The sequence below is a fragment of the Brachyhypopomus gauderio genome, unplaced genomic scaffold (genome assembly GCF_052324685.1).
Source record: "Brachyhypopomus gauderio isolate BG-103 unplaced genomic scaffold, BGAUD_0.2 sc61, whole genome shotgun sequence".
NCBI lineage: Eukaryota > Metazoa > Chordata > Actinopteri > Gymnotiformes > Hypopomidae > Brachyhypopomus > Brachyhypopomus gauderio.
The window spans coordinates 101409-126587 of record NW_027506882.1 but is presented as its reverse complement, the minus strand read 5'-3'; the positions used below and the strand labels follow the sequence as shown (position 1 = coordinate 126587).

At 41.6% G+C, this 25179-nt stretch overlaps 1 protein-coding gene across 2 annotated transcripts in view; it reads left to right on the top strand.

The window, feature by feature from the left end:
* man2a1 (mannosidase, alpha, class 2A, member 1) overlaps window positions 1-25179 on the top strand; it is an 81804-nt gene that overhangs the window by 10875 nt on the left and 45750 nt on the right. For both annotated transcript variants that reach the window (XM_076988264.1, XM_076988265.1), the window contains one exon: window positions 14386-14559. In XM_076988264.1, coding sequence (XP_076844379.1) covers window positions 14386-14559 — 174 coding nt within the window. The remainder of the gene's footprint in view (window positions 1-14385; window positions 14560-25179) is intronic.

Below are 25179 nucleotides of genomic sequence, written 5' to 3'. Positions count from 1 at the left end.
TGGTTAGAGCCTGTCTGTGCTCTCCTCTGAAGGGAGTAGTACACACCATTGTAGGAAATCTTCAGTTTCTTGGCAATGTCTCGCATGGAATAGACTTCATTTCTCAGAACAAGAATAGACTGTCGAGTTTCAATTGAAAGTTGTTTTTTTCTGGTCATTTTGTGAGTTTAATTGAACCAACAATTGTAATGCTCCAGATTCTCAACTAGCTCAAAGGAAGGTCAGTTTTATAGCTTCTCTAATCAGCAAAACTGTTTTAAGCTGTGCTAACCTACTTGCACAAGGGTTTTCTAAATATCCAATAGCCTCCTTACAGAGTTAGCAAACACAATGTACCATTAGAAGACTGGAGTGATGGTTGTTGGAAATGGGTCTCCATACATCTATGTAGATATTGCATTAAAAACCAGATATTTATAGCTAGAATAGTCATTTACCACAGTAATAATGTATAGAGTGTATTTTTGATGCATTTAATGTTAGCTAAATTGGAAAAAAAACTGCTTTTCTATCAAAAATAAGAACATTTGTAAGTGACCCCAAACTTTTGAACGGTAGTGTGTGTGTGTGTGTGTATATATATATATATATAATATATATATATATATATATATATATATATATATATATATATATATATATATATATATATATATATATATATATATTAGGGGTGGGCGATATGGGAAAAAAATTGTATCACGATTTTTTTATCACGATTTTCCATCCAAAATAAAAAAAAAATTGGGGCTACAAAAAGCTTTCTTTTTAAGCAGATTTTAATGAGCGGTATTGCAATTTTCCATGTGCAAACATTGTAAACAAAAAATTTAAACAACACACGTTACATTGATAAAGTGCACTATTAGAATATAATTAAGAACAAAATAAGTGAATTAAGTAGGTAAACATGATTAAGTAGGTAAACATTACTGTGATAAATTAAACATCTTCACTGATAAAGTAAACATTCTCACTCTGATAAAATGAACATCACTCTGATAAAAAGAACATTCTCATAGAATATAAAAAATAAAGTAAAATATGAAACATTGAAGAACACAAACACAAAATAGCTTAAAAAAATTGTCCAAAGCAAACTGAGAACTGTATTAGTGCAAGTTTTCAACATAGAAATATCAAACTGCTCCTGATAAAAAGGAGAAATTCACAGTTTCCCCATCACAGATTTTTAGTCAGAAAAATCAATTTGTTCACCTTATCTGGCTTGAGAGTAGCCCTTTGGCAAGTTACTATGTTGCCACCTGTGCTGAAGACTCGTTCAGAGGGAGCGCTTGTTGCTGGAATGCACAGGTATTTCTGAGCTAGTTGGCTAACTCGTGGAAAGTTTCCTTCGTGGACTTTCCACCATTCCAGAGGATCCATCTCACTGTCTGCATGTGGAGTGGAAAGATATGCCTTCATTTCCCCCTCGATTGCCTCTCTTATAGATGGGGTGGAAGCTGTTGTGCCAGCTGCAGATGCAGCACCTGATATTTTCAAAAGGCTGCCTAATGTTTTCTTTTGTGCTTTCTTTGGTGGGGGTTGGCATTCTGCCCCAGGATCACTCTGCGAAGTGGAGGTGGGCAATGAATGCTGTGCTGTGCTCAATAAGGACTCGATCTCAGAAACAGCTCTGGCTTGTATTTCCTCTGTCTTGTCACTGTCAATGTACTGTCTCTTGAACCTTGGATCCAAAAGCGAAGCCATGTCGAGCAGGTCATCAGTGAAATCTCTTAGAGGGCCAAGGGCCTTCTTAACACACTCCATGACTTCAATATCTTGCCATGATGGTGCCAACTGCCGTGTCTTCTTGTCAGCTTTCAGGACCTGCGAGATGGCACTTTCTTGCTCCAACACTCTCTCGATCATGGCAAGTCTGGAACCCCATCTGGTTGGCGACTCTGTTTTGAGTTTTTTTTGTGGGAGTTTCAGCTCTGTTTGAGCTTGAGCCAAATCCCTCTTCTTCTTCCAGCTGAAGGAGAACGCACTGACTATTTTTTTTGCAGACAGATGTCACACAAACAACTCTATGATCTTTGGCACTGTTTTCTATGAAAAAAGAGCACAGTATTTCATTAGTAAGATGCAATGACCGAAATAAACCAAAATAACAAAATGAACATTTTAATATGCCATTAATTATTAACATTAAAAGTGTTGCAATGCTCATATTTTATCATTCAGAATTTTTATGATTATCAGCATCATTATAATAATATATATTATTGTTATTATATGTGAAGAAACATTTGAGATGAGATGAGATTCAATTTATTGTCATTGCACATGTACGAGTACAGGCAACGAAATGTGGTCTAGCATCTGACCAGAAGAGCAATAAGCAGTGGGTAGAATGTACTATAGATATTATAAAAATAATATTAACTATTTAATCATAGACACCCCATCACTGTTATTTATAATCTGTTCCGGATACGTACTGAAAACATCTTAACAGACATGCATTATTAATTTATAACGTTTACTCACCAGTGGCTAGGTGCAGCCTATGCCCAAAACAGGGAAGACGAGTCCAGTTGTTAAGCTGGAGGGCCTTCACCATGTTGGTCCCACTGTCTGTGGTCATGCAAGTCATGTTCTCCTCACGGAGTCCCCAACTTTTAAGTGCGTCTCTCAGCCCTTGCGCGATGAGCTCCCCCGTGTGATCATCTGGGAAGTATGTTGCTTGCAGAGTCGCGCTGCAGAGCTTCCACTTGTCGATGTAGTGGATGGTCAAGCTTAAATAAGGCTCAGATGTGCGGCTAGACCACAGATCACTGGTTGTTGCGAAGAACTGCACTTTTTGTATTTGATGTTCTAACTTCTGTCTGCACTCTGTGTATAGATGTGGCATTGCAGTGTTGGAAAAAAATTTCCTGCTTGGTACCTCGTAGCGGGGGTCAAGTACTTTCATAAGGCGTTTAAATCCCTCGTCCTCCACTGCCGTGAAAGGAACCATGTCCTTAGCTAGATAGTACGTAACAGTGTCCGTTATCTCGCTCCACCGCTTACTGGACTTGTCATACGTGGTGCCTTTTTGAAATGCCTGGGTTAGCGTTGTTTGCTTCGGTTTTGCCACCGAGACCGCAGCTTGTGAGGCGGCTGCCCGCATGGTGTTGCTTTCGGCATATTCCTTGAGATGCCTACGTCTCAAGTGACTAAATAAATTAGTTGTATTAGCATCGGACGATTTAACATTTTCTTTGCACACCCTACATATAGGTGAAGTTTGGTCTTTGTCAGTGGATGAAAACCCAAACCAATTCCATATTACAGAGGTGGATTTCCTTTTCTTCAGTAGCTCCTCGATTTGGATTTCAGCCATCGTTGTCCACGCAGTTTTTAGTTTTTACAAACACAACATGGAGGCGTGGAAGACGCACAGTTCGCTGTGATTGGTCAGTCCTACGCCCTACGTCTGCCGCGTCAGCAAAAAAAGTCATTGCGCTGATTGGCAAAGGCGATCTATACGATTTCTCTAATTTGGTAGATCGCCTGCGATTCTCCACTCGTCATTGCCATTCACGATTTTATATCGCCATATCGTGCACCCTCCGGTCACAAGACCAGTTCCCTAACCGCTAGGCCATGACTGCCCTATATGTATATATATATATATGTATGTATGTATATATGTGTGTGTGTGTGTGTGTGTGTGTGTGTATATATAATACACACACACACACACACATGCATATATACATATATTGATTAGCAGAGCCGGAGTGGCTAATCGGGAGATTCGGGAGGATTCCCGGTGGGCCGGCTCATATCAATCTCTAGTTTGGGCCAATTGGGAGGAAAAAATTATTTTGTAGGATTCCCCCCCTGAGTCTTGGTTCCTCTCAAGGTTTCTTCCTCATGCCCTTAGGGAGTTTTTCCTTGCCACTGTCGCCCTTGGCTTGCCTAATTAGCTAATTAGCTGTTCAGACGAAAACTAAAGTTTAAAAACCTTTTCAGTCTTAATTACCTACACTGTAAAAAAAACTATTTTTTGACTTTGTAAATATTATTAAGTTTATTTAAGTACTATCTGTCACGTTGAGGACCCCGGTCCCTCCCTTTTGGGCGTGTGTTTACATTGTCCTTGTGTACTCGTCTGCATCTGTGGATCTCCGTGTGTTTGGTTGTGTCTTGTGATAATTCGTCTCACCTGTGGCTCGTCTCGTAATCACGTGGGGCTTATGTGGTTTGTCTATTTAATGTGCGCTCGCGCAGTGTCCTGTGCTCGTCTGAGTCTACATGTTTACGTGTGTGTTTACATGTTTCTCGTGCGCTATTGCGCAATATCTGTTCACAATAAACGTGACGTTGTTGGAAAACCAGCGGAACTGTGTCTCTTCCGTCTGCTGCCTCCCATCGTCACACTATCTAAAAGAATAATCTAGTACAGTCTAGTTACTTAAGAATTTCACATAAAATTATATGCAATACTTGGTGTTTCTTTGTAATTGTTTGTCTTCAAATACGTTTGTAAATTTTAGTCTAAATGGCAAAGTAAAATTTACAACGTTTTTGCACATCTTTTTGTGAGATGCAAAACTGAAAACAGCAAGTAAAAGGTCTCTTGCAGGATCCACGCATGCGCAGTGATGTCAACAAGTCAAACGATTTTCACACAGAGTGCATCGGAGATTTAACGTACAGTTTAACATACATTTTCCACTTTAAAAATAAACGTTATGTTTAGATGTGAGATGAGCCTGCCAAGTTATCGAACCAAACGATTAGCTTAACTCAGGCAATGTTAGTTTATTTCCAGTTCGGATTATTGACCTGCCTGAGAGAAATATTAGCAAAGTAACTTGTGCTAACTGGGATTAGCAATTTACGTTCAGAAATACGGATGGTCACCATTAAAGTATTAACAGTGTAGATATCATTTGAATGTACTTTAGGTTCAAGTGTGTTAACGTCTTAGTTATGTAGTTTAGATGCTGAAGTCTTTATTTATTTTATCAATATGTGAATATTTTAAGAATATTTAAAGCTTTATACATTGTAGCGTCGCAGGCTAGGCCTGGAGTTATTGTAGTTTAGTAGGGGGCGGGGCATTCATCTACCCACTTGAGTTCATCTTAGGCACTGTTACCGTGTCTAGTAGCTAGAATAGAGAGGTGAATAAGATTGCGTTTTATATAGGTGTTCATAAGAGTGAAGTGTTCATCTCTTGTGTGATAGTGACACACTGTTCGTGTGTGTTGGAGTTATTGCTGCAGCAATAAAAGGAGCAAGTTTTCTCGCTTCTTCACAATATGTGCAATCCTTTGGTTTCACAGCATGTAACATATAAATTAATGTTTTGTATCACAAAAATAATACTGTAAAAAGAAAACAATACTGTAATAAGCAATATATTTGGCAGTTTGTTCAATTTACTTGCTGTTTATACATGGAAAAAAGTTTTTTTTTTTAAGTAAACCCTACTCCAAATTTTATATGTATGAAGAAAAACTAAATAATTAATTTAAGTACATATAACTTTTGCCTTCAATATAATTAAGTAAAATTATATTTTAAAAGCAAAAGGGAAGAGAAAGGGTTAGGGTACAGATCGAAGGTTAAATGGCCAGGGGCAGGTGATAAAATATTGTGGAGGAGTGTTAATGATGATTTGAAAGGGATGTTGGAAGGGTTGAAGGGAACAGCGGAAAGCAAGTTGAACAGGCTAGGTAAAGTTATCTATGATTATGGTGTGGCAAGATTTGGTGTTGTGCAGAAGAGTAAGGCTGTTTGTAAATCAAGGAGGCAGGTAGAAATAGGAAAACTTGTCAAGGAGTCAAGGTTATTGAGGAAGCAGTGGAAGCGGGGTAATGAGCAGGAAAGAGAGGGCATTGAGTTACTGCAAGACGAGTTGAAAAGTAAGTTAGGGAAATTGCGGAGAGCAGAAGCTATGAGGAAAAGAAGGAAGAAGAAAAAGCGCGCTAGAGAGGCATTCTTTAAGGATCCGTTTAGATTTGTTAAAACATTGTTTAGTCAGGAGAAGTCAGGGAACCTAAAGGTAGGAAAGAAGGAGCTTGAGGGGCACTTTTAGAAGGTGTGCTCAAGGGAGGAAAGGACTAGTGAGTTGAAATTGCCAGCAGATATTCCGCCAGTAGGTGACCTACAGTGGAAGATGGATGTTAATCCCCTTAAGTGGAGTGAGGTACAGGATGTAGTGCGGTGGGCAAAAGCAGGTTCAGCACCAGAGCCTAACGGAGTTCCATATAGATTATATAAAAGTGCGCCAGATGTTTTGAAGTTGTTATGGAGGTTGATGATTATAGTGTGGAAGAAGTGGATTATCCCAAAGGACTGGCGAAAGGCAGGTGGTGTTCTTATTCCGAAAGAGAAGGATAGCAGGGTTGTTGGTAAATTTTGTGATGGGCTACATTGTGAGCTTGGAGGGGGGTGGGTCTGGGACGCCAGACTCCACTGATGAGCCTTCTGAAGGTGTTGGGGGCTCAATTCATCGAAACACCAACGAAGGGAGGTGCCTTCCTGATGACCCCAAGGAAAAGCTTGCAAGGTATTGTTTTGAAGGTCAGTCCAGGTTTGTTTGGTGGTCTGAGTACTTGGCAGTTGAGGCAATGGACCATGAACATAGTGCGCTGTGCTTCTGGATCCTTGTCGAGCCAGTATCAGATTGTAGCTGCTGCTGTGTTCTGTTCAAGCAACTAGTGTGTGCATAGGGTGTGTGAAATCTATCTTGTCTTCTTAGTAGTACTGGGTAGATGAGACGATGGGTCATGAGCATAGTAGTAGGTATTATTAGATCATAGAGGTAGGGGTAGAGGTAGACTCATGTCGTAACCATCCGGGTGAGTGAACGCTGTGCGCGTCTGGCTGCCGCTGCTCTCTGGTATAATACTGTATTGTTCGATTGTAATGTTTTTGTCCTCTGTTGATAAACCACGGTTACCCTAGTAACAAGTGCCACTATGCGGGTAAGACAGTTGTACATCTGGTCTGCTTTTACTGTCCTATCACTTCTCTATCAGCCGGTGGCACTTCTCCAATACACCGCAGCTGAACTCCTGCGGCTTCACCTTCACAACTCCGTACCTCCACCTGCAGAGCTGTTCTTTCACCCGGACATCATTTTTCTGCCTCGCCCGAGGTAAATTCATCGTGGATCTCGCCGGAATTTTTATGTCGACAGCTCCACGTCAATACCATCCTTCTGGTCTACTACCCGCCGCCCTCCCAGGAACTCCAGCCGGCGTCCAAACCATAGCGCGCTAGCTAGCTTAGCCAGATCGGCTAACGCTCCCGACAAGCGCGACCTCACCACCGCTAAGTTTGGTCTTCTCAACATCCGCTCACTTACGAGCAAGGGTCATCTCGTGCAGGATCTCAAAGACCGTGAACTGGACTTTCTTTGTTTAACGGAAACCTGGCAACAACCCAATGACTTTTCTCAACTAAACGACTGTACCCCTCTGGGGTTTGTTTACATTTCTCAGCCACGAAGCGTAGGTCGCGGAGGTGGTCTCGCAATATTACACCGTGAGAACTGGAAAGTCCTCTCAGTTCGCGTCCCTGCTTTCAGTTCAATGGAATGCTTGGCGTGTGAACTGCCCGGACCCTCACCTACAATCATCGCCACAGTCTACCGTCCCCTTAAACCGCACAAGGATTTCCTTACGGAGCTGGCCTCACTACTAACTCATTTATCCACCCTGTCACCAAATGTGATATTGTTGGGGGATTTTAACATACACATGGACTGCAGTCATCTTCCTCGAACTAAAGACTTCTCCTCTTTCCTCGAAAATTTCAGTTTCAGTCAATACATAAATTTTCCTACCCACACAAAAGGACATACTCTGGACTTAATATGTTGTTCTGGTCTCATCCCTTCTAACTGCGCAGCTGCTGATCTCCATATAACTGACCATTTCCTACTTACTTGTAACTTTTCACTCTGTCTGTCCAAATCCAAACCATCACGTTACATTGCCTTCAGGAATATCAAAAACATTCATTCAGATGTTCTCACCGCCAGCCTCGACAACATTCAACACCCAGTCTTTTCATCCCCACCCGATGAATTGACTACTCACTACAATAACACTTTAACCAGCATCCTGGACTGTCTGGCCCCAGTGAAAACCCGGACAGTTTCTTTCACTCACTCTGCCTTATGGTTCACCCCTGAACTCCGATCACTGAAAGCTAAAGCCCGTCAGCTCGAAAGACTCTATAAAAGATCCGGTCTCACTATACATAAGGAAATGCACAAAACCCACATTATATATTACAAGGACAAAATCTCCCAAGCAAAATCTACATACTACTCAGGTTTAATTGATACTAACAAAGGGAACACTAAAACATTGTTTCACCTAGTCAACACATGTCTCCAACCTACAGCCCCCCTACCCCCACACTTTTATTCAACTGCCTCCTGTAATCTCCTCCACTCCCTACTTTTTCAACTCCCTGACTCAGCCTATATTTCTGATACTATTATTAATTCTAAACCGTCCTCGTCCCAGCTGGATCCCCTCCCAGGGTTCCCACGGGTCCTTGAAATCCTTGAAAGTTTGTGAATCTGAAAAAATAAGTTCAAGGCCCTGGAAAGTTTTTGAAAACAGGCAAAACGGGGCTGTGGCTTCCGGTAGAGAGTACGCTGTGCGCAATTGGCTGCCGCTTCTCGCCGGTGTGTGTGTGTGTGATTGATTGTCTGTGACTTGTAACTGTGTAAAGCGCCTTGGGAATCTGGAAAGGCGCTATATAAATCGAACATTCATTCATTCATTCATAAAAGACAGTTGTCCTTGAAGGTCCTTGAATATTTTGGGGAGTTTGAAATTTCACATGGATGAAGACCGCAGTCAAGGAATAATAGGGCACAGTTGGTAGGAAGTCAATATTTACAAAAGATTGCTATGAAAAAGATTGTCATAATGTTTTAAATTTCTCATCCTTTGTTGAAAAATATGATCTGATATGATAGTTTTTATAAAGATTTTAAGAAAGTCTGCAAAGTGATTCCTTTAGCATTAATTCAATTAATCAAAAATGTCATTTTATATTCAGAGTTGACTGTTTCGATGTCCATGTTAAAAGTGAATGACTAACTTAGTTGACTTCAAGTGTAATAACAAGATTATCACTGATGGTATGAGACAAAAGATGTAATAGAGATTATTTCACAAAACATCCAAATACAAATTATAAAACCACAATGGCTTGTCAAATGGCCCATATCTTCTAAAGTAAAAGAGACTCATTTCAAAATAATAAATAAGATAAGATTTAAACATTATGTGGATTCATGTACCTTTTGTAAGTCAGAAGATGAATTCCAGGAGCATTTGTTTTTTCATGTCAACATTCACAAAGTTTTTGCATGGACACTAGAAACACGATTAATCTCAAACTTAACATTCTTTCTTTTGATACCATTTTACTTTATGCGGAAAACTAAAGTTTGGATTTCTCTGATGCCATAAATGTAGTCGTACTTTTAGCAAAATACCACATTCACTACAGTAAGTGGAGTGGTTAAAAGCCTTCTTTTCTCTTTATGAATGAATTAAATTCATATTACTCTTCATTAAGTAGATTAAAAAACTTGGAAAATGCTAGAATCATCTCACACCAGATTTCTCTAGAGATCTATAGTTCTAATCTCATTATATGGCTTTGCTCCTCTGTTTTATGTATGTACTGTATGTGTATATGCATATGTGTATTATTGATATTATTATTTGTCTACTGTCAACGTGTCATTATTTTGCCAGCACAAGTTCATTTAAAATTATGTTGATTCTACAGGGCCTATGCTGACTTTTACTTTGCAAAAGTTTGGTCATTCTCCTGTAGAGAAATCTTTGTTTGTTTGTTCAGCACCGAAAGCTAGTGTTTCCTGTAGGTAGTTAATGTATGTGTAGCCGCTTTACGTGAATGTCACCTTCTCACAGGTCCACTGCTAAATTGCCAGTCATGTTGAGTGTGAATTAAGTTTTCGTTTAATCAGCGCTTAATGTCATGCACAGAACATTTCAGGATGCATGTCTTGAAATGGCATTCGGTCTTTTGAATTTGCATTGAATTAACATCGTTTTTTGACAACATATTCAGGGGTAACAGTAGGTAAATGGTGCCAGGTGCAGTCCTTGAATTTGAGGAAGTTGGTCCTGGAAAGTTATTGAAAAGTCCTTGAATTTGATGTTAACCAAGGTGTGGGAACCCTGCGGCCTCCCCACAGTCTTAGTCAAGTCCTGTATCTCCTCTCTGCTCCCCCTCATTACTGCTATTATACATTCCTCACTTAAATCTGGTATTGTCCCTTCACTTTTCAAAACAGCAATAATTACTCCAATTTTGAAAAAACCCGGCATAGATCCCAATAACTTTAATAACCTCCGCCCCATTTCTAACCTCCCCTTCCTCTCCAAAATTTTGGAAAAAATTGTTGCGACCCAACTCAACTCTTATCTTTCCCTAAATCACCTATATGAAAAATTCCAGTCTGGTTTTCGCCCCCTCCACAGCACGGAGCCTGCCCTCATCAAAATCACAAATGACCTCCTTATGACTGCTGACTTTAATTCTTTCTCCATATTGATTCTCCTTGATCTGACTGCAGCTTTTGACACCATTTCCCACACCATCCTTTTAAATAGATTATCTTCCATAGGCATTAACCATATCACACTCAACTGGTTTCACTCTTATCTCTCTGGCCGCACACAGTTCATACAACTTAAATCCTTCAGGTCTCAGTCCTCTCCGGTTTCTTCTGGTGTGCCCCAGGGGTCTGTCCTGGGGCCCCTCCTTTTCATCATCTATCTGCTACCCCTTGGAAATATATTTCGCACATTTAACATTGATTTCCACTGCTATGCAGATGACACCCAGCTCTACATAGCCAGTAAACCTAGCTCTCCATTCCCTCCCTCATCCCTCTCCAATTGTCTGTCTGAAATAAAAACCTGGTTCTCCTCTAATTTCCTTAAACTAAACTCTGATAAAACAGAAATATTGCTCTGCGGTACAAAATGCACACTTTCCAAAGTTCACAGTTCCTCTATCCTGATTGACAGCTCCATAGTCTCCCCCTCACCACAGGTTAAGAGTCTGGGTGTCATCTTAGACAGCACTCTTTTATTTCACTCCCACATTAGCAACATAACCCGAACTGCGTACTTTCATCTCCGCAACATCAATTGTCTATGTCCCTCCCTCACCCCACACACTGCCTCTATTCTTGTTCACAGCCTCGTTACCTCCCGTATTGATTATTGCAACTCTCTCCTTTATGGCCTTCCTCAAAAGTCCCTCAATAAACTTCAACTGGTTCAGAATGCAGCCGCTCGTATTATCTTTAGAACGCCCTCATCTCACCACATCTCACCTATCCTCAAACAACTCCACTGGCTACCGGTTAGATTCAGAATACATTTTAAAATCCTCTTATATACATTCAAGGCACTCCACAATCTGGCTCCACCATATCTCTCAAACCTCCTCACTATCACATCTTCTTCCCGCTCCCTCAGATCCTCCTCCTCCACTCATCTATCTGTGCCACCTGCTCGTCTAAGTACTATGGGGTACAGAGCTTTCAGCCGCTCTGCTCCCAAACTCTGGAACGCTCTCCCGCCAGACATCCGCAATATAGATTCACTCCCTCTTTTCAAAACACGACTTAAAACTCACCTGTTCAACATCGCTTACTCCCAATGACCTCTTTGTCTGTTTTTTGTTTAGGTATGTGTTGTTTTGGTACTGTATGTGCTGCATGTTTTCTAATTTCTTGGAAAGTGTCCTTGGGTGTCCTGAAAGGCGCTTGAAATAAAATGTATTATTATTATTCATAGTCGTTGGTTGGTTAATACATCCTAGCCAAGCCTGTTGCATGACTCCGGATGTTAGGTGCAGGATTTTATCATCTTCCTGTATTATGTTACTTTACTGTATATAGCATTCAAGGTTTTTGGTATGAGGAAAATATTTAAACTAGGATATCTTACACATATTTATAGCAAATTCTTCCTCAGTAGATGCAGTTGTTGTAGGAGCCAGTATCAGATTGTAGCAAATGCTGTGTTCTGTTCAAGCAACTAGTGTGTGCATAGGGTATGTGAAATCTATCTTGTCTTCTTAGTAGTGTTGGTAGTTGAGACGATGGGTCATGAGCATAGTAGTAGGTATTATTAGATCATAGTCGTTGGTTGGTTAATACATCCTAGCCAAGCCTGTTGCATGACTCTGGATGTTAGGTGCAGGATTTGATCATCTTCCTGTATTATGTTACTTAGTAACCTTCACTTAATATATTTAGAGATGTAAAGTTTAGTGGTATGTACAATTTACTTGATTTTTACAAGTAAAATGTACTTATTACAGCAGTAATATTTACTTAAAAAATGTTAGTGCAAATTGTTACGAGGATTTTATCAAGTAAATCTTACAAGTTAGTTTTTTCAGTGTAGTTAGCTACATTTAAAAAGCTTTACTAATTAACTCCTGTTTGATGTAATGAGATACTGTCTAACACAACTCTTGTTTCTAGTTTAAAAACTGCAGTGGTTTTCCCTTAATTTCTTGCCAGGTTGTGTTTAGTCTATTTTGGGTAATGGTTTTGAGACAAACTGTATCATTTAGCTCGTCTGTGATAACATCGCTTATGTTGTTGCTGCTTATATCATGGGTAAAGAGCTAAATACTCTTTAAATGTAGCTAGCTAGGTATTTAGAGTGAAACTAAGGCTTAAACCCTGATAAAATCCAATTTAACACAACTTAGTTTCTATCTAAATAGCTAGCTAGGGGACGTAATAAAGCTATTTAAATAAAGCTCTTAAAATGTAGCTAGATAGATAGATCTGTCCAGAAACCCTTCTGTTGTGTCATGACTGGATTTGCAGTGCGTTCTGAAATGTAGCGCACGCATTGTCATTTTGATGTATTTGCAGTGCGTTTTCCACTTGCAGTGTGATGGACTTTCAGGGCCACCATAGTAACATAAATTGATGCTCATTTTACATATACAGGTGCTGGTGATGAAATAAGAATTTCATGAAAAAGTTGATTTATTTAAGTAATTCTATGTAAAAAGTGAAACTTGTATATTATACCAATTCATTACACAAATATATTCATTTCTCATATATTTCAAGTGTTTTGACAGTTGTCCAAAAGACGACCATTGACACCTTACACAAGTAGGTCAAGACACAAAAGGGCATTGCTAAAGAGGCTGACTGTTCACAGAGCTCTGTGTCCAAGCACATTAATAGAGAGGCGAAGGGAAGGAAAAGATGTGCTACAAAAGGTTTACAAGCAATAGGGCAACCGCACCCTGGATTGTGAAAAAAAACTCATTCCAAAATGTGGGGGAGATTGACAAAGACTGGACTGCAGCTGGAGTGCGTTAAGAACCACCACAGACACAGGTTTCAGCTGTTGCAGAGTTCAGCCACTCTTGAACAATAAGACAGCATCAGAAGCGTCTCACCTGGGCTAAAGACAAAAAGGACTGGACTGCTGCTGATTCCTCCAAAGTTATGCTCTGTGATGAAAGTATATTTTGCATTTCCTTTGGAAATCAAGGGCCCAGAGGCTGGGCGAAGAGAGGAGAGGCACAGAATCCATGTTGCTTTAGGTCCAGTGAAAAGTTTCCACAGGCAGTGATGGTTTGGGGTCCCATGTCATCTGCTGGTGTTGGTCCACTGTGTTTTCTGAGGTCCGAGGTCAACGCAGCCATTTACCAGGAAGTTTTAGAGCACTTCATGCTTCCTGCTGCTGACCAACTTTATGGACATGCAGATTTCATTTTCCAACAGGACACACAGTGCCTAGGCTACCAGTACCTGGTTTAAGGACCATGGTATAATTGGCCAGCAAACTTGCCTGACCTTAACCCCATAGGTATTGTGAAGAGGAAGATGCAATACACCAGACCCAACAATGCAGAAGAGCTGAAAGCCCCTATCAGAGCAACCTGGGGCTCTCATAACACCTGAGCAGTGCCACAGACTGATTGACTCTCATAACACCTGAGCAGTGCCACAGACTGATTGACTCTCATAACACCTGAGCAGTGCCACAGACTGATTGACTCCATGCCACACCGCATTGCGGCAGTAATTCAGGCAAAAGGAGCCCCAACTAAGTATTGAGTGCTGTTCATGTTCATACTTTTCAGTTGGCCAGCATTTCTAAAAATCCTTTTTTTGTATTGATCTTAAGCATAGGTGTCAAACTTGAGGCCCGCGAGCCATATCCGGCACATAATACAAATAAAGTTAATGAACTCTGGTAAAGTTTCTGTAGACATTATCTCACTTGTTCATTTTTTAAATTTTATTTTTATATAAAGGCACCTGGTTTGCACATGTTTTAATATTGCATACCAAAATGTGTTCCTGCTTCTTGTTACAAACAGGAGTGAAGCCCAGGACAGGCTGGGCTGTGGATCCATTTGGCCATTCTCCTACTCAGGCTTACCTGTTGAAACAAGCTGGCTTGTCCAACATGCTTATCCAGAGAGTGCACTACTCTGTCAAGAAGCACTTTGCCACTGAGAAGACTTTGGAGTTCTTTTGGAGACAGAACTGGGGTAAGTACAGCCCTGATATAAACCATTCACATTGAAACATTGTCAAAACTGTTCATTTAAAAAAAGCTATTAATTTCTTTCAATCTGAACTTTTTTTTTTTTAATCCTGCATAAATTTATTGCTATATATCCAAGCTTTATGGATTAAAAAAAAATGCTTTTCACACTGCCCTGTGGCACTGTCCTGTCTTTAAAATAATCAAAAGCCCTCAGAATTTAATACAATTAATTTGAAACTCTTGTGATCAGCCAATTCTCTTCCCAAGACCTACCATCCTATTTAAATCCTTTGGAAAACTTTTTTTAATTAACATACAAATGCCTGAACACAGTTCCATATAACAAATCATTTTGGAAAGATTTATATTCACTCTGTACATTCAAATTGTGTGGGCCTAATTAAACCACAACTTTCATCACAAAGCAATGCTGAAAACATTGATTCAGTAACAACACTCCAGTCAACACAATGTAATTATGAAACTTTCTTTTCACTACATGATTCTTATTGGATCTGATGTTTGACTAAACTAGTCATGTTGACAGTTTCTCTTAGTTGTACTGTCCTTCCTTCCTGTTAACTGCTTGGATGAAAAGTGTTCCACAGTTCTTTATATTTCTGACTCAGTCTAGGTCATCTACTGTTGTAATTTTGTCTTGTTCCTGCTCTGTGATTTTACTATCAGCAAAAGAGTTTTGTGATGAACTCAACACACAGATCACTTATCATTGCTAAGGCAACCTAATTTTCAATTATAGCCATCAAAATAATCCTAAATAAATTTTTACTACGAAAGATACACAGACTCACCTCAGATCCCATTAGAGCTTTTAATAATAAGTATGATTAATTTATTGAATTCTTTATTGAAAACCAGACGCTTTCAGATATTCACTAGGTGACTAGGTTTATAGCAGCAGGGAGATCCAAGAGCGAAGGTGTAGAGAATGCGAGGGTCAGTATCCAGAGTACATGCAGCCACATCAAAAGGAGCAGATAAAGGATTACGGTCGGTCAAACGTCTCCAAGGATATGTTGCAAGGAGGCAACTGAACAGGGCAGACAATCCAAATGGGCTAGTTCTGGAGAGACAAATGGAGTAAACACTTGTTATGCATGTGATCAGGGCATCACAATGGCTTGGTGGTTAGCATGTTTGCCTCTTAGCAATGGGGTCTTGGGTTCAAGTCCCTGTCTGAGTGGAGTTTCTGTGTTCTCCACGTGTCTGCGTGGGTTTCGTCCAGGGTTTCTGGTTTCCTCCCACAGTCCAAAACCATGGAGGTAAGGTAAATTGACATTCCCTGACAAATTCTCCCTGAGTGTGTTACTGAGTGACTGTGCATGAACGTGTGTGCTCGTATGCCAAGTGGTGCCCTGTCACTAGGGTCTGTCCTCTCTCCCCTTCCTGCACCCCAGGGGGCTGTGGATTCCGGTAGAAAATATGCTGTGCGAAATTGGCTGCCGCTTCTTGCAGTTGTGTTGTGATCCAGGGCTTAATTTGAGCCGGATCCTGCTGGAACAGGATCCAGGAACTCTTTCATTTTGAAGGGTGCGTTCCGGGAACTGTCTGCCTCGATCCAGTAACTTTCAAGCCTACTAATTATAAGTTATGAAGAAATGTGTCTGCGTTGAACCAATTAATTGATTAATCCCTTTTAGCGATGCCTTTCCGTGTCTCCCCTATAAAGCTAGTTATACTTTCGCGAGTGACTGTGGTGTGCGACTCCGCCCACCTCGCACGAACCTCCGCGAACGGCGGAACAATATGTGGTAGTATAAAGAAACAGCCCTCAAAAACAGGAGAAGGAACATTTAGCTGACCAATTTTAATGTTGCTTTGTGTTTCAGATTTGAAAAGTGCTGGAATTTAGGCGAATTTAGTACTTGAAAATGCACTTAAAATGCACTTCTGCACTTAAAACACTTATAAAACACACGTAAATCATTTAAAAGTAATTTATGAATTGGCTTGTTATTTTGACATTTGTGTGCCTAAGCGTTGCGTTTTGTGTGCGATCCGGTGACATTGTTGGCCTCAGTGACCCCTTGTCTCATGCCGCTGTTTGCGTTCTGGCATCGTTTGATTTACAAATTAAGCACTGGTGTGATCATACCTGTAAGACTTGTAAAGTGACCTTGGGTATCTTGAAATGTGCTACATAAATTCTTACAAACATTCATTCATCATGGCAGTACTTTGCAATGTGTTGGTAGCACGAACTGGTTTAAATGGACAGATGAACAGGTGCAAATAATCAGTAATCAGGGGAGGCAGATCTCCGAAATGTGAGGTTATTGGTGAAGCCAGATTGAGAGAAGGTTTGTGACTGCTGAATGCTGGGGGGTGGTATCCATACTAGGAAGCATGACTGAGGTGAGCCACTTTCCACTGACCTGCAAGAAATACTTAAACATTACTCTGAGGAGGAATGGATATTACTAGATGATCCTTTCAAGTCAAGTCAAATTTATTTATATAGCGCATTTTACAACACATGTTGTCATAAAGCAACTTTACAATTTTATGGGTCCACAATTTTATCCATAATGAGCAAGCCAGAGGCGATGGTTGGTATTAGGAAGAAATCTTGGGAGGACCAAGACTCTCAAGGAAACCTGTCCTCCATTGGGTGGTCTGCTAGCAGAAGTCCATATTTATAGCCCAAATGTAGTTCTATAGTTATAGTTGTAATTCCAGACCAAGTAGTCACAGTACCTTCAGGTAGGAGCTAGCATCAGTGCATCCTCTTGTGGCAATGGCACATCCACCGGCAAGCCAGACCATCTCCTAGGTGCTTATATGGAATCCTCTTAGGTAGAAGCATGCAAAAAAGACACAGTAGAACCCCGGAACTCGACTGCATCACTTCTCGACGCTCCTTTTGGAACTAATTAGCGTTGAGTTCTGAATCAATTTTCCCCATAAGAAATAACTGAAATCGGATTAATCTGTTCTCAACCATCAAGTTGAATTCCAATGCTAAGTCCGTCACACGAATGCCTTTTTCAATTCTATTGTTCTTGCTGACGCTGGCATCCTGCTGACGCTGGCATCCTGCTGACGCTGGCTGCCTGCTGACGCTGGCTGCCTGCTGATGTTGCTTCCTGCTGATGTTGCTTCCTACTGACGCTGCTTCCTACTGACGCTGTTGTGGAGTGTTTTTTGCCTACTTTTTCCTATCTGTTTGTTTACATTTGATGTATCGAAAGACCTTTTCGACTCTCAATGATGCAAGGCGCGCAAATCTTCGGCTGTGGACAATGTGAAACATGTATTGTTCTCTGAGTCCTCCTTTACTGTTTTCCCCACATCTGGGAGAGTTATGGTGTAGAGAAGCCCCAAAGAAGTGTACCACCCAGACACTTTATTGCATGCCCAGACTGAAGCATGGGGGTGGATCAAGGCATTCCCTTAGCACAATACTTGTGCTAGATGGGCGTATCACTGCCAAGGATTACTGAACCATTATAGAGTACCATGTGTATCCAATGGTTCAAACATTGTATCCTGAAGGTGGCGTCGTGTATCAGGATGACAGTGCACCAATACACACAGCAAGACTGGTGAAAGATTGGTTTGATGAACATGAAAGTGAAGTTGAACATCTCCCATGGCCTGCACAGTAACCAGATCAAAATATTATTGAGCCACTTTGGGGTGTTTTGGAGGAGCGAGTCAGGAAACGTTTTCCTCCACCAGCATCGTGTAGTGACTGGGGCCTCGTGTACAAACACTTGTGTGGATTTCTTACTAAAAATTGGCGTACGTACAAATCCAGGAAATGGCCGGAATCCATGCACATTTCTTTTGTACATCCCAATCAACGTGGAATTGAGCGCACACGGTGACACACCCCCCTATAAATATGCAAATTCATTTAAATTTGCCCTGCACTGGAGAAGTTTCCTCTCTGATCTATCACAAACCATGTCTAAACGGGAAAGAAGAGAAACTTCACCGAATGTGAAAGTGGAGACACTCCTGAATGAGGTAGAGTCGCGGAAAAAGTGTTTGTTTGGCACGTTGTGGCATTACGGCTAAGCGCAAAAGCGCCCCCCCCCCCCCCCCCCCCAATCTTTGGAGGACAACTTTGTTTTTATGTACAGATCAAATGACAATTATAACAATTCTGTATAATATAGTGATAACAATATGCAAAGTGATAATTATTGGGGTTAGGTGGACCATAAGAATATAGAATATAGAAAAGAGTGGAAAAGAAAAGAGGAGGAGAGAAAGAATAAAAAGAGAAAAGACAGGAGGGCAGGGAGAAAAAAAACCCGGAACCCCAAGGCCCCCCCCTCTGGAGTGGAGCAGTAATCACAAACCAGCTGTCAAAATAAATTCCCCCACACATTCAACCACACCCATATACCCTCTTTTGGACATATACAGTGGAGGAAATAAGTATTTGATCCCCCACTGATTTTAAAAGTTTTAATACAAAAAAATAAATGAAACGTCTCATAATTTTGTCAGCTTTATTTTAACAGTGGCACATAGGATATCAAAAGAAAAACTGAGAAAATTACATGAAATGAGAAATAAAAAATAATTTGCATTTCATTGAGGGAAATAAGTATTTGATCCCCTAGTAAAACATCATTTAATACTTGGTGGCAAAACCCTTAATGGCAAGCACAGCAGTCAGACGTTTCTTATAGTAGGCTAAGCCATTCCATGACCTTGATATGGTTCTTATGGAGCCACTCCTTTGTTTCCTTGGCTGTATGTTTTGGGTCATTGTCGTGCTGAAAGACCCATCTGTCAGGAATAACACCTGATGGCCATTAGGACTCAGCTGTTCCTCATCACCACGCCCACATTCCAGGGATTCATATACACCGCCGTTACAACACCTAGTCGCGAAGTATTACCAACTATGTTGAGTACCGAGCGTTATCATACTCTGCTGTTTCTCCTGTGTACTAACCTCTGCCTGTTCCCTCGACATCGTCTCCTGCCTAGCCCTCAGGTACCGTACGGACTCTGCCTTCCCGTTACGACCCCGGACCGGATTGACCACTCCCAACAAACGGCGCTAGATATACTCCGTTTATGCAGTAACATCTCGCATTCTCTGGTTGTACCTATCTGCCAAATAAAGAGCACGGCACTTTTGCACAAGGATCCCTCTCTGTTTCCTCCATTCGTTACACCAGTGGTTCCCAAAGTGGGGGGCCCGCCCCCTAGGTGGGGCGCGGAGCTATTGCAGGGGGGGGTGCGGAGCTTGGAAGTAAAACATGTGCACATGTGTCAATATTAGGGATGCACTGATTCCGATATTAATATCTGAAAAAATTCTAGATCAGGTATCGGTGACAATGTGACCGATCCATAAAAACAGATCTATTCAGTCTAATTCTATGCTTGTAACACTTTTCGGAGTTAGTTCAACCTTAAATATCCACTCTGTCCCGGATAGAAGTGAACTTGGACAGTTAACAGACGAGTGAAACACGAAGCACACAGAGGAGAAGTGAATCGTTGACTCGTACTCGCGCTGGTGGTATTCCACTTAGTCCGTTTATTTGCTGGTTGACCAAAATAAACCTGGGCTCCAGCACTACTTGACTGTTCATACATGAACTGGTGAGTTGTCCAAAGCTCATTGAATGCGTTACTTACAGAAATAAAATAAAGATAAAATAAAGAGCAGTGGTCTGAGTCGGTCTACGGCAGAAAGCTAAAAAAACAACAATATTCCAAACGCGCGCTCAACTCGCTCCCTTAAAGAGACAGTACACATATTTCTGGCCGTTACATGCTTTGTGCTCTGCGTGATGTCTGCGCTAGCAAACTAGCCGCATAGGTATTGCTGTTTCTCTTATTTCATCTCCTTATTTATTTAAAATTATATTTAGAATTCTTGAACCATTTCAAAGGTTTCTTGCAGTTAATTTTTTTCATGTTTGACCAAAGTGTGAATCTATTGTTTTTGTCAGTTTCAGGTTCTTTGGTATTATTTATTTTACATTCAATATTATATTCATAATTACACTGACTGCAACAAATGCAAGTTGTGTTGTTTTTACATGTTTTTATGTGTGTTTAAGTGTGCTATACTGGTGCAGAGTTTTCAATAAACTTGTAATTCACTATGTCTGTGTTTAAAAAAAAATGTTTGAACTGTTTTACTCTATCAGATCGGTATCGGATCAGTATCAGCCGATACTAAGCCTCAGATATCTGAATCGGTATCGGAAGTGAAAAACGTGAATCTGTGCATCCCTAGTCAATGGGGGGGGCGCAAAAATATTCTCATCTACTAAAGGGGGGCACAGCAGAAAAAGTTTGGGAACCACTGCGTTACACCATCCACGACCCATTTTCAGTGCCCTGGTGGAGGCAAGGAGATTGTTACCCAGGATTTTGCGATACAAGGCCCTGTTCATCTTCCCATCAATGCGGTGAAGTTGGCCTGTGCCCTTAGAAGAAATACACCCCCAAAACATAATACTTCCACCACCATGCTTGACGGTGGGGATGGTATTCTTAGGGTCATAGTCTGTATTTTTCTTCCTCCATACACGTTGTGTTGAGTTGAAGCCAAAGAGCTCAATTTTGGTCTCATCTGACCACAGCACCTTCTCCCAGTCTCTCTCAAACTTGAGGCGGGCCTGGATGTGAGCCTTCTTGAGCAGAGGAACCTTGCGTGCACTGCAGGATTTTAAACCATTACGTCTCAGTGTATTACCAATGGTTTTTTTGGAGACTGTGGTCCCAGCTGCCTTGAGATCATTACTCAGCTACTCCCGTGTAGTTCTTGGCTGATTTTTAACCTTTCTCATGATCAATGAGACTCCACGAGGTGAGATCTTGCATGGAGCTCCAGGCCTGGGTCGATTGACAATAATGTTGTACTTCTTCCACTTCCGAATAATTGCACCAACAGTTGTCACCTTCTCATCCAGCTTCTTACTTATGGCTTTGTAGCCCATTCCAGCCTTGTGTAGGTCAACAATTTTGTCCCTGACATCTTTAGACAACTTTTTTTTTTATTATTGGCCCACCTCCACCCCCCATCTTTGTTTTTATATCAAATAATAGATCAAATAATAACAATTCTATATAATATAGTGTGAAGTGATAATTATTGGGATTAGGTGGACCATGGGAGGATAGAGTATAGAAAAGAGGGGAAAAGAAAAGAGGGGGAGAGAGAATAAAAAGGGAAAAGACAGAAGGGCGGGGAGAAAAAAAAAATTATATATATATACACACACATACATCATACACATACATATATTCAAATATATACATATACATACACACACATATATATATATATATATATATATATATATATATATATATATATATATATATATATATATATATATATATAAAAGAAAAAAAAAACAAGCAGCTCAATTGAAAAAGAAGAGCAGAAAGTGTACCCAAGACATATGGCACAAATGACTGATGTATATGTGAATGTGTTTGTGTGCAACACAAAAGTGCAACATATGATAAATGCATGGGATGTACTTGCCAGCGAGGGTAGAAAGCTGCGACAACATCCCCCAGAGGCCAGAGGTAAGCAGAGAAAGACCAGGGGAACCAGAGGAAACAGAGCCCCCCCCCCGCCATGGGCCAGTAGCAAAGCCCCAGCGCCACGCGCCCCCGAGAACCTCTCCCCACCCGGCAGGGCCCCCCTCCCGCCGAGGAGCCCCGAGCCGCCCCGAACCACAACCCCCCAGGGGAGCGGGCCAACCGCCGCTCTGGAGCACCAAGCCGGGCCTACTCCTCTGGAGTAGAGCAGTAATCACAGGGGAGAAGCCGGGAGTGGACCAGGCACGACTAGCCTCCGACCCAGAACCAGCTGTCCTCACTCATACACTCAAACTAATATATACATTCTCCCCCATATCTACACCCCTACATACATATACACACCCCCTTATATACACCCTTACCATGTATACACCTACACCTATCCTTATACACATACATACACACACACACCCCCAAACTCACACTCTTTTAGATCCTCACATATATACACCTGCATGTACATCCACTCCAACATACATCCCCACACACATTCACCCACACCCATATACACTCTTGCGGACATATGTACCCCATAAATGCTTAGGTCCAGAGGAAAAGGTCCCCTGGAAGAGGAGAGCCAGCTTGCTAGCTGGCTCATTGGGCCCCGAGCTTCGCTGCCCCCCCCCCCCCCCCCGCTCGAGGCAGGGAGTGGTCGCCCCGGGGAGACCAGGGGGACACCCCACTGCACCACCTCATCCAAGCCCAGACCCCCACCACCCCCACCACAGAGAGCAGCCGGTCCGGACATCCACATACACCTAAACACATATTCTCTCTCACGCACGTACACACCCACACACATTCATCCCATATGTACACCCACACACATTCATCCCATATGTACACCCACACACATATACACCCACACACCTTGTGCTATATGTACATCGCACCCATGTAGGCACCCACTACCATACCAATCTCGCAATAATCATACAACAACAGACATCAACACTGGTCTGAGTCCGGAACCCAGCGCCCCCCCGGCCCACCCCAGATCTCCCCAACAGCCACCGCCCCACCCCCACCACCCAGGCCCCTCAGAGCCCCAAGGCCCAGACCCGACGCTCCGACACAAGGCCGACCGACCCACCCCACCCAGTGGTGCGCCCGCAGCGGCACAGGTCCCCCCACGCGGCAGGGCCCCAGCATGGGGTCGGGTGGCCCCAGGCGCCGTGCCCCGGGTCCCGCCACCTAGCCCCGCAGGGGAAGCCAGCCACATAGGGGGGCAGCACCTTCTCCCCCCCGCACACCCCAGAGACCAGAGGCAGCACCACCTGAGCGCCCCCCCCCCCCCCCCCCCCCCCCCCCCAGCCAGGGCAAACATTATATTGGCTGTACAGTGGGTGCATATGTTTGACTGTGCTAGGCCCAATTGGAACATCCTTTGTCCTGTATAGTGTGTTCTATGAAGGACTTTGTATTGTATAAGTTGTAAGTTGGGGTTTTTACTTATTTTGAAAATATTTGTACATATATCTGTCCAAAAGTGTTGATCTGGATTAATAGAGAGATCTTGTTCCCATTTGGCTATTGGAAGGGAAATTGAGTCATCAAATTTTAACAATAATTTATATAGTTTTGATAATAATTTAGGAGTACATAGATTAAAAAATTCAGTTACCCATACTGATGTTTCTAGATTCAGTTGATTGCGGTTGAATCTCTGTTGAATGATCGATTTCAATTGTTGATATTCAAGAAATCTACTGTTGCTTATTCCATATTCTGATATAAGTTCCTGAAATGTGACAAAGTTTCCATCTTTAATAACATGTTCTAAATTTTTTATTCCCTTATCATGCTATGATGTGAAATGTAGTACTTTCGTATTCTGACAAATGTCTGGATTGTCCCAAATGAGTGTTAGTTTGCATGGGATGAGTGAAGACTGAGTTAATTTTAGAAATTCCCACCAGGCTGTCAGTGAGGTATTTATATTAAGGCTTTTAAAACAGTCTTGACGCTTAATATTAGAGCTAATGTAAGGTAGGTCTGAGAGTTTTATTTTCCCACAGAATGCTTGTTCTAGGTCCAACCATGGGCTGTCTATTGAGTCGTATTTGATCCATTTTAAAATGTACTGTAATCTATTGGCTAAGAAATAATTATAAAAATTTGGTCGTTCTAAGCCACCATTGAGTTTTGGCTTTTGCAAGGTTTTCAGACTTATCCTTGGTGGCTTGTTTTTCCATAGGAATTTTGAGATGTTTGAGATATAGAAAAGAAGCTGTCTAAGTTTGATTGTATTTGGAAGAGAAGCTTGTGTGTTCTGTAGGAAAAGTAATACATCATCTGCGTAGAGACTTATCTTATGGTTTGTGGTTCCTGTATTAATTCCCGTAATATTTGCATTTTGTCGAATTGCTGCTGCTAATGGCTCAATGAAGAGAATGAAAATCAAATAAAATCAAATCTCTTTATTTTCACGTCACTTTGTACAAGTACACGGGTGAGTGAAAATCTTTGTGCGTGATTCCCTGTTTGTGCAACTTGTTTGTGCAACTTGCAGGAAGACATATAAATAGAATAAGAAGTCCAAAAGTCTGGATAGAATAATATAATATATAAAATTTGAATTTAAGGGAGAATTACATATTTACAGACGGCTGGCTCCGTTTTGTTGAAGTAATTTAGTACAGTTGGCAGATATTTTTTATTGTTTTGTGTAAAAGAATGAATGAATGGAGTTGTTTATTACTGTGTTGTGTTTGGTGCTCAATGAGTCAGTGTGTTATGGTGGGGGGTGGAAGTTGTGGGTTTTGCTGTTTAGCATCCTGATGGCCTGAGGGTAGAAGCTATCTCGGAACCGGCTGGTCCTGGACTTGACGCTCCTGAATCTCTTCCCACTTTGCAGCCGCGTGAACAGGCAGTGGCTTGGGTGGGTGGGGTCTTTAATGATGATGTTAGTCCTCCTCAGACAACGGCTGGTGTACAGGTCTTGGAGGTTTGGCAACTGAACCCCGGTGATCTTCTGTGCTGTCCGTGTCACTCTTTGCAGGGCTTTAAGCTCAAGGACAGTACAGTTCCCGTACCAGGCGGTGATGCAGCCAGTCAGAAC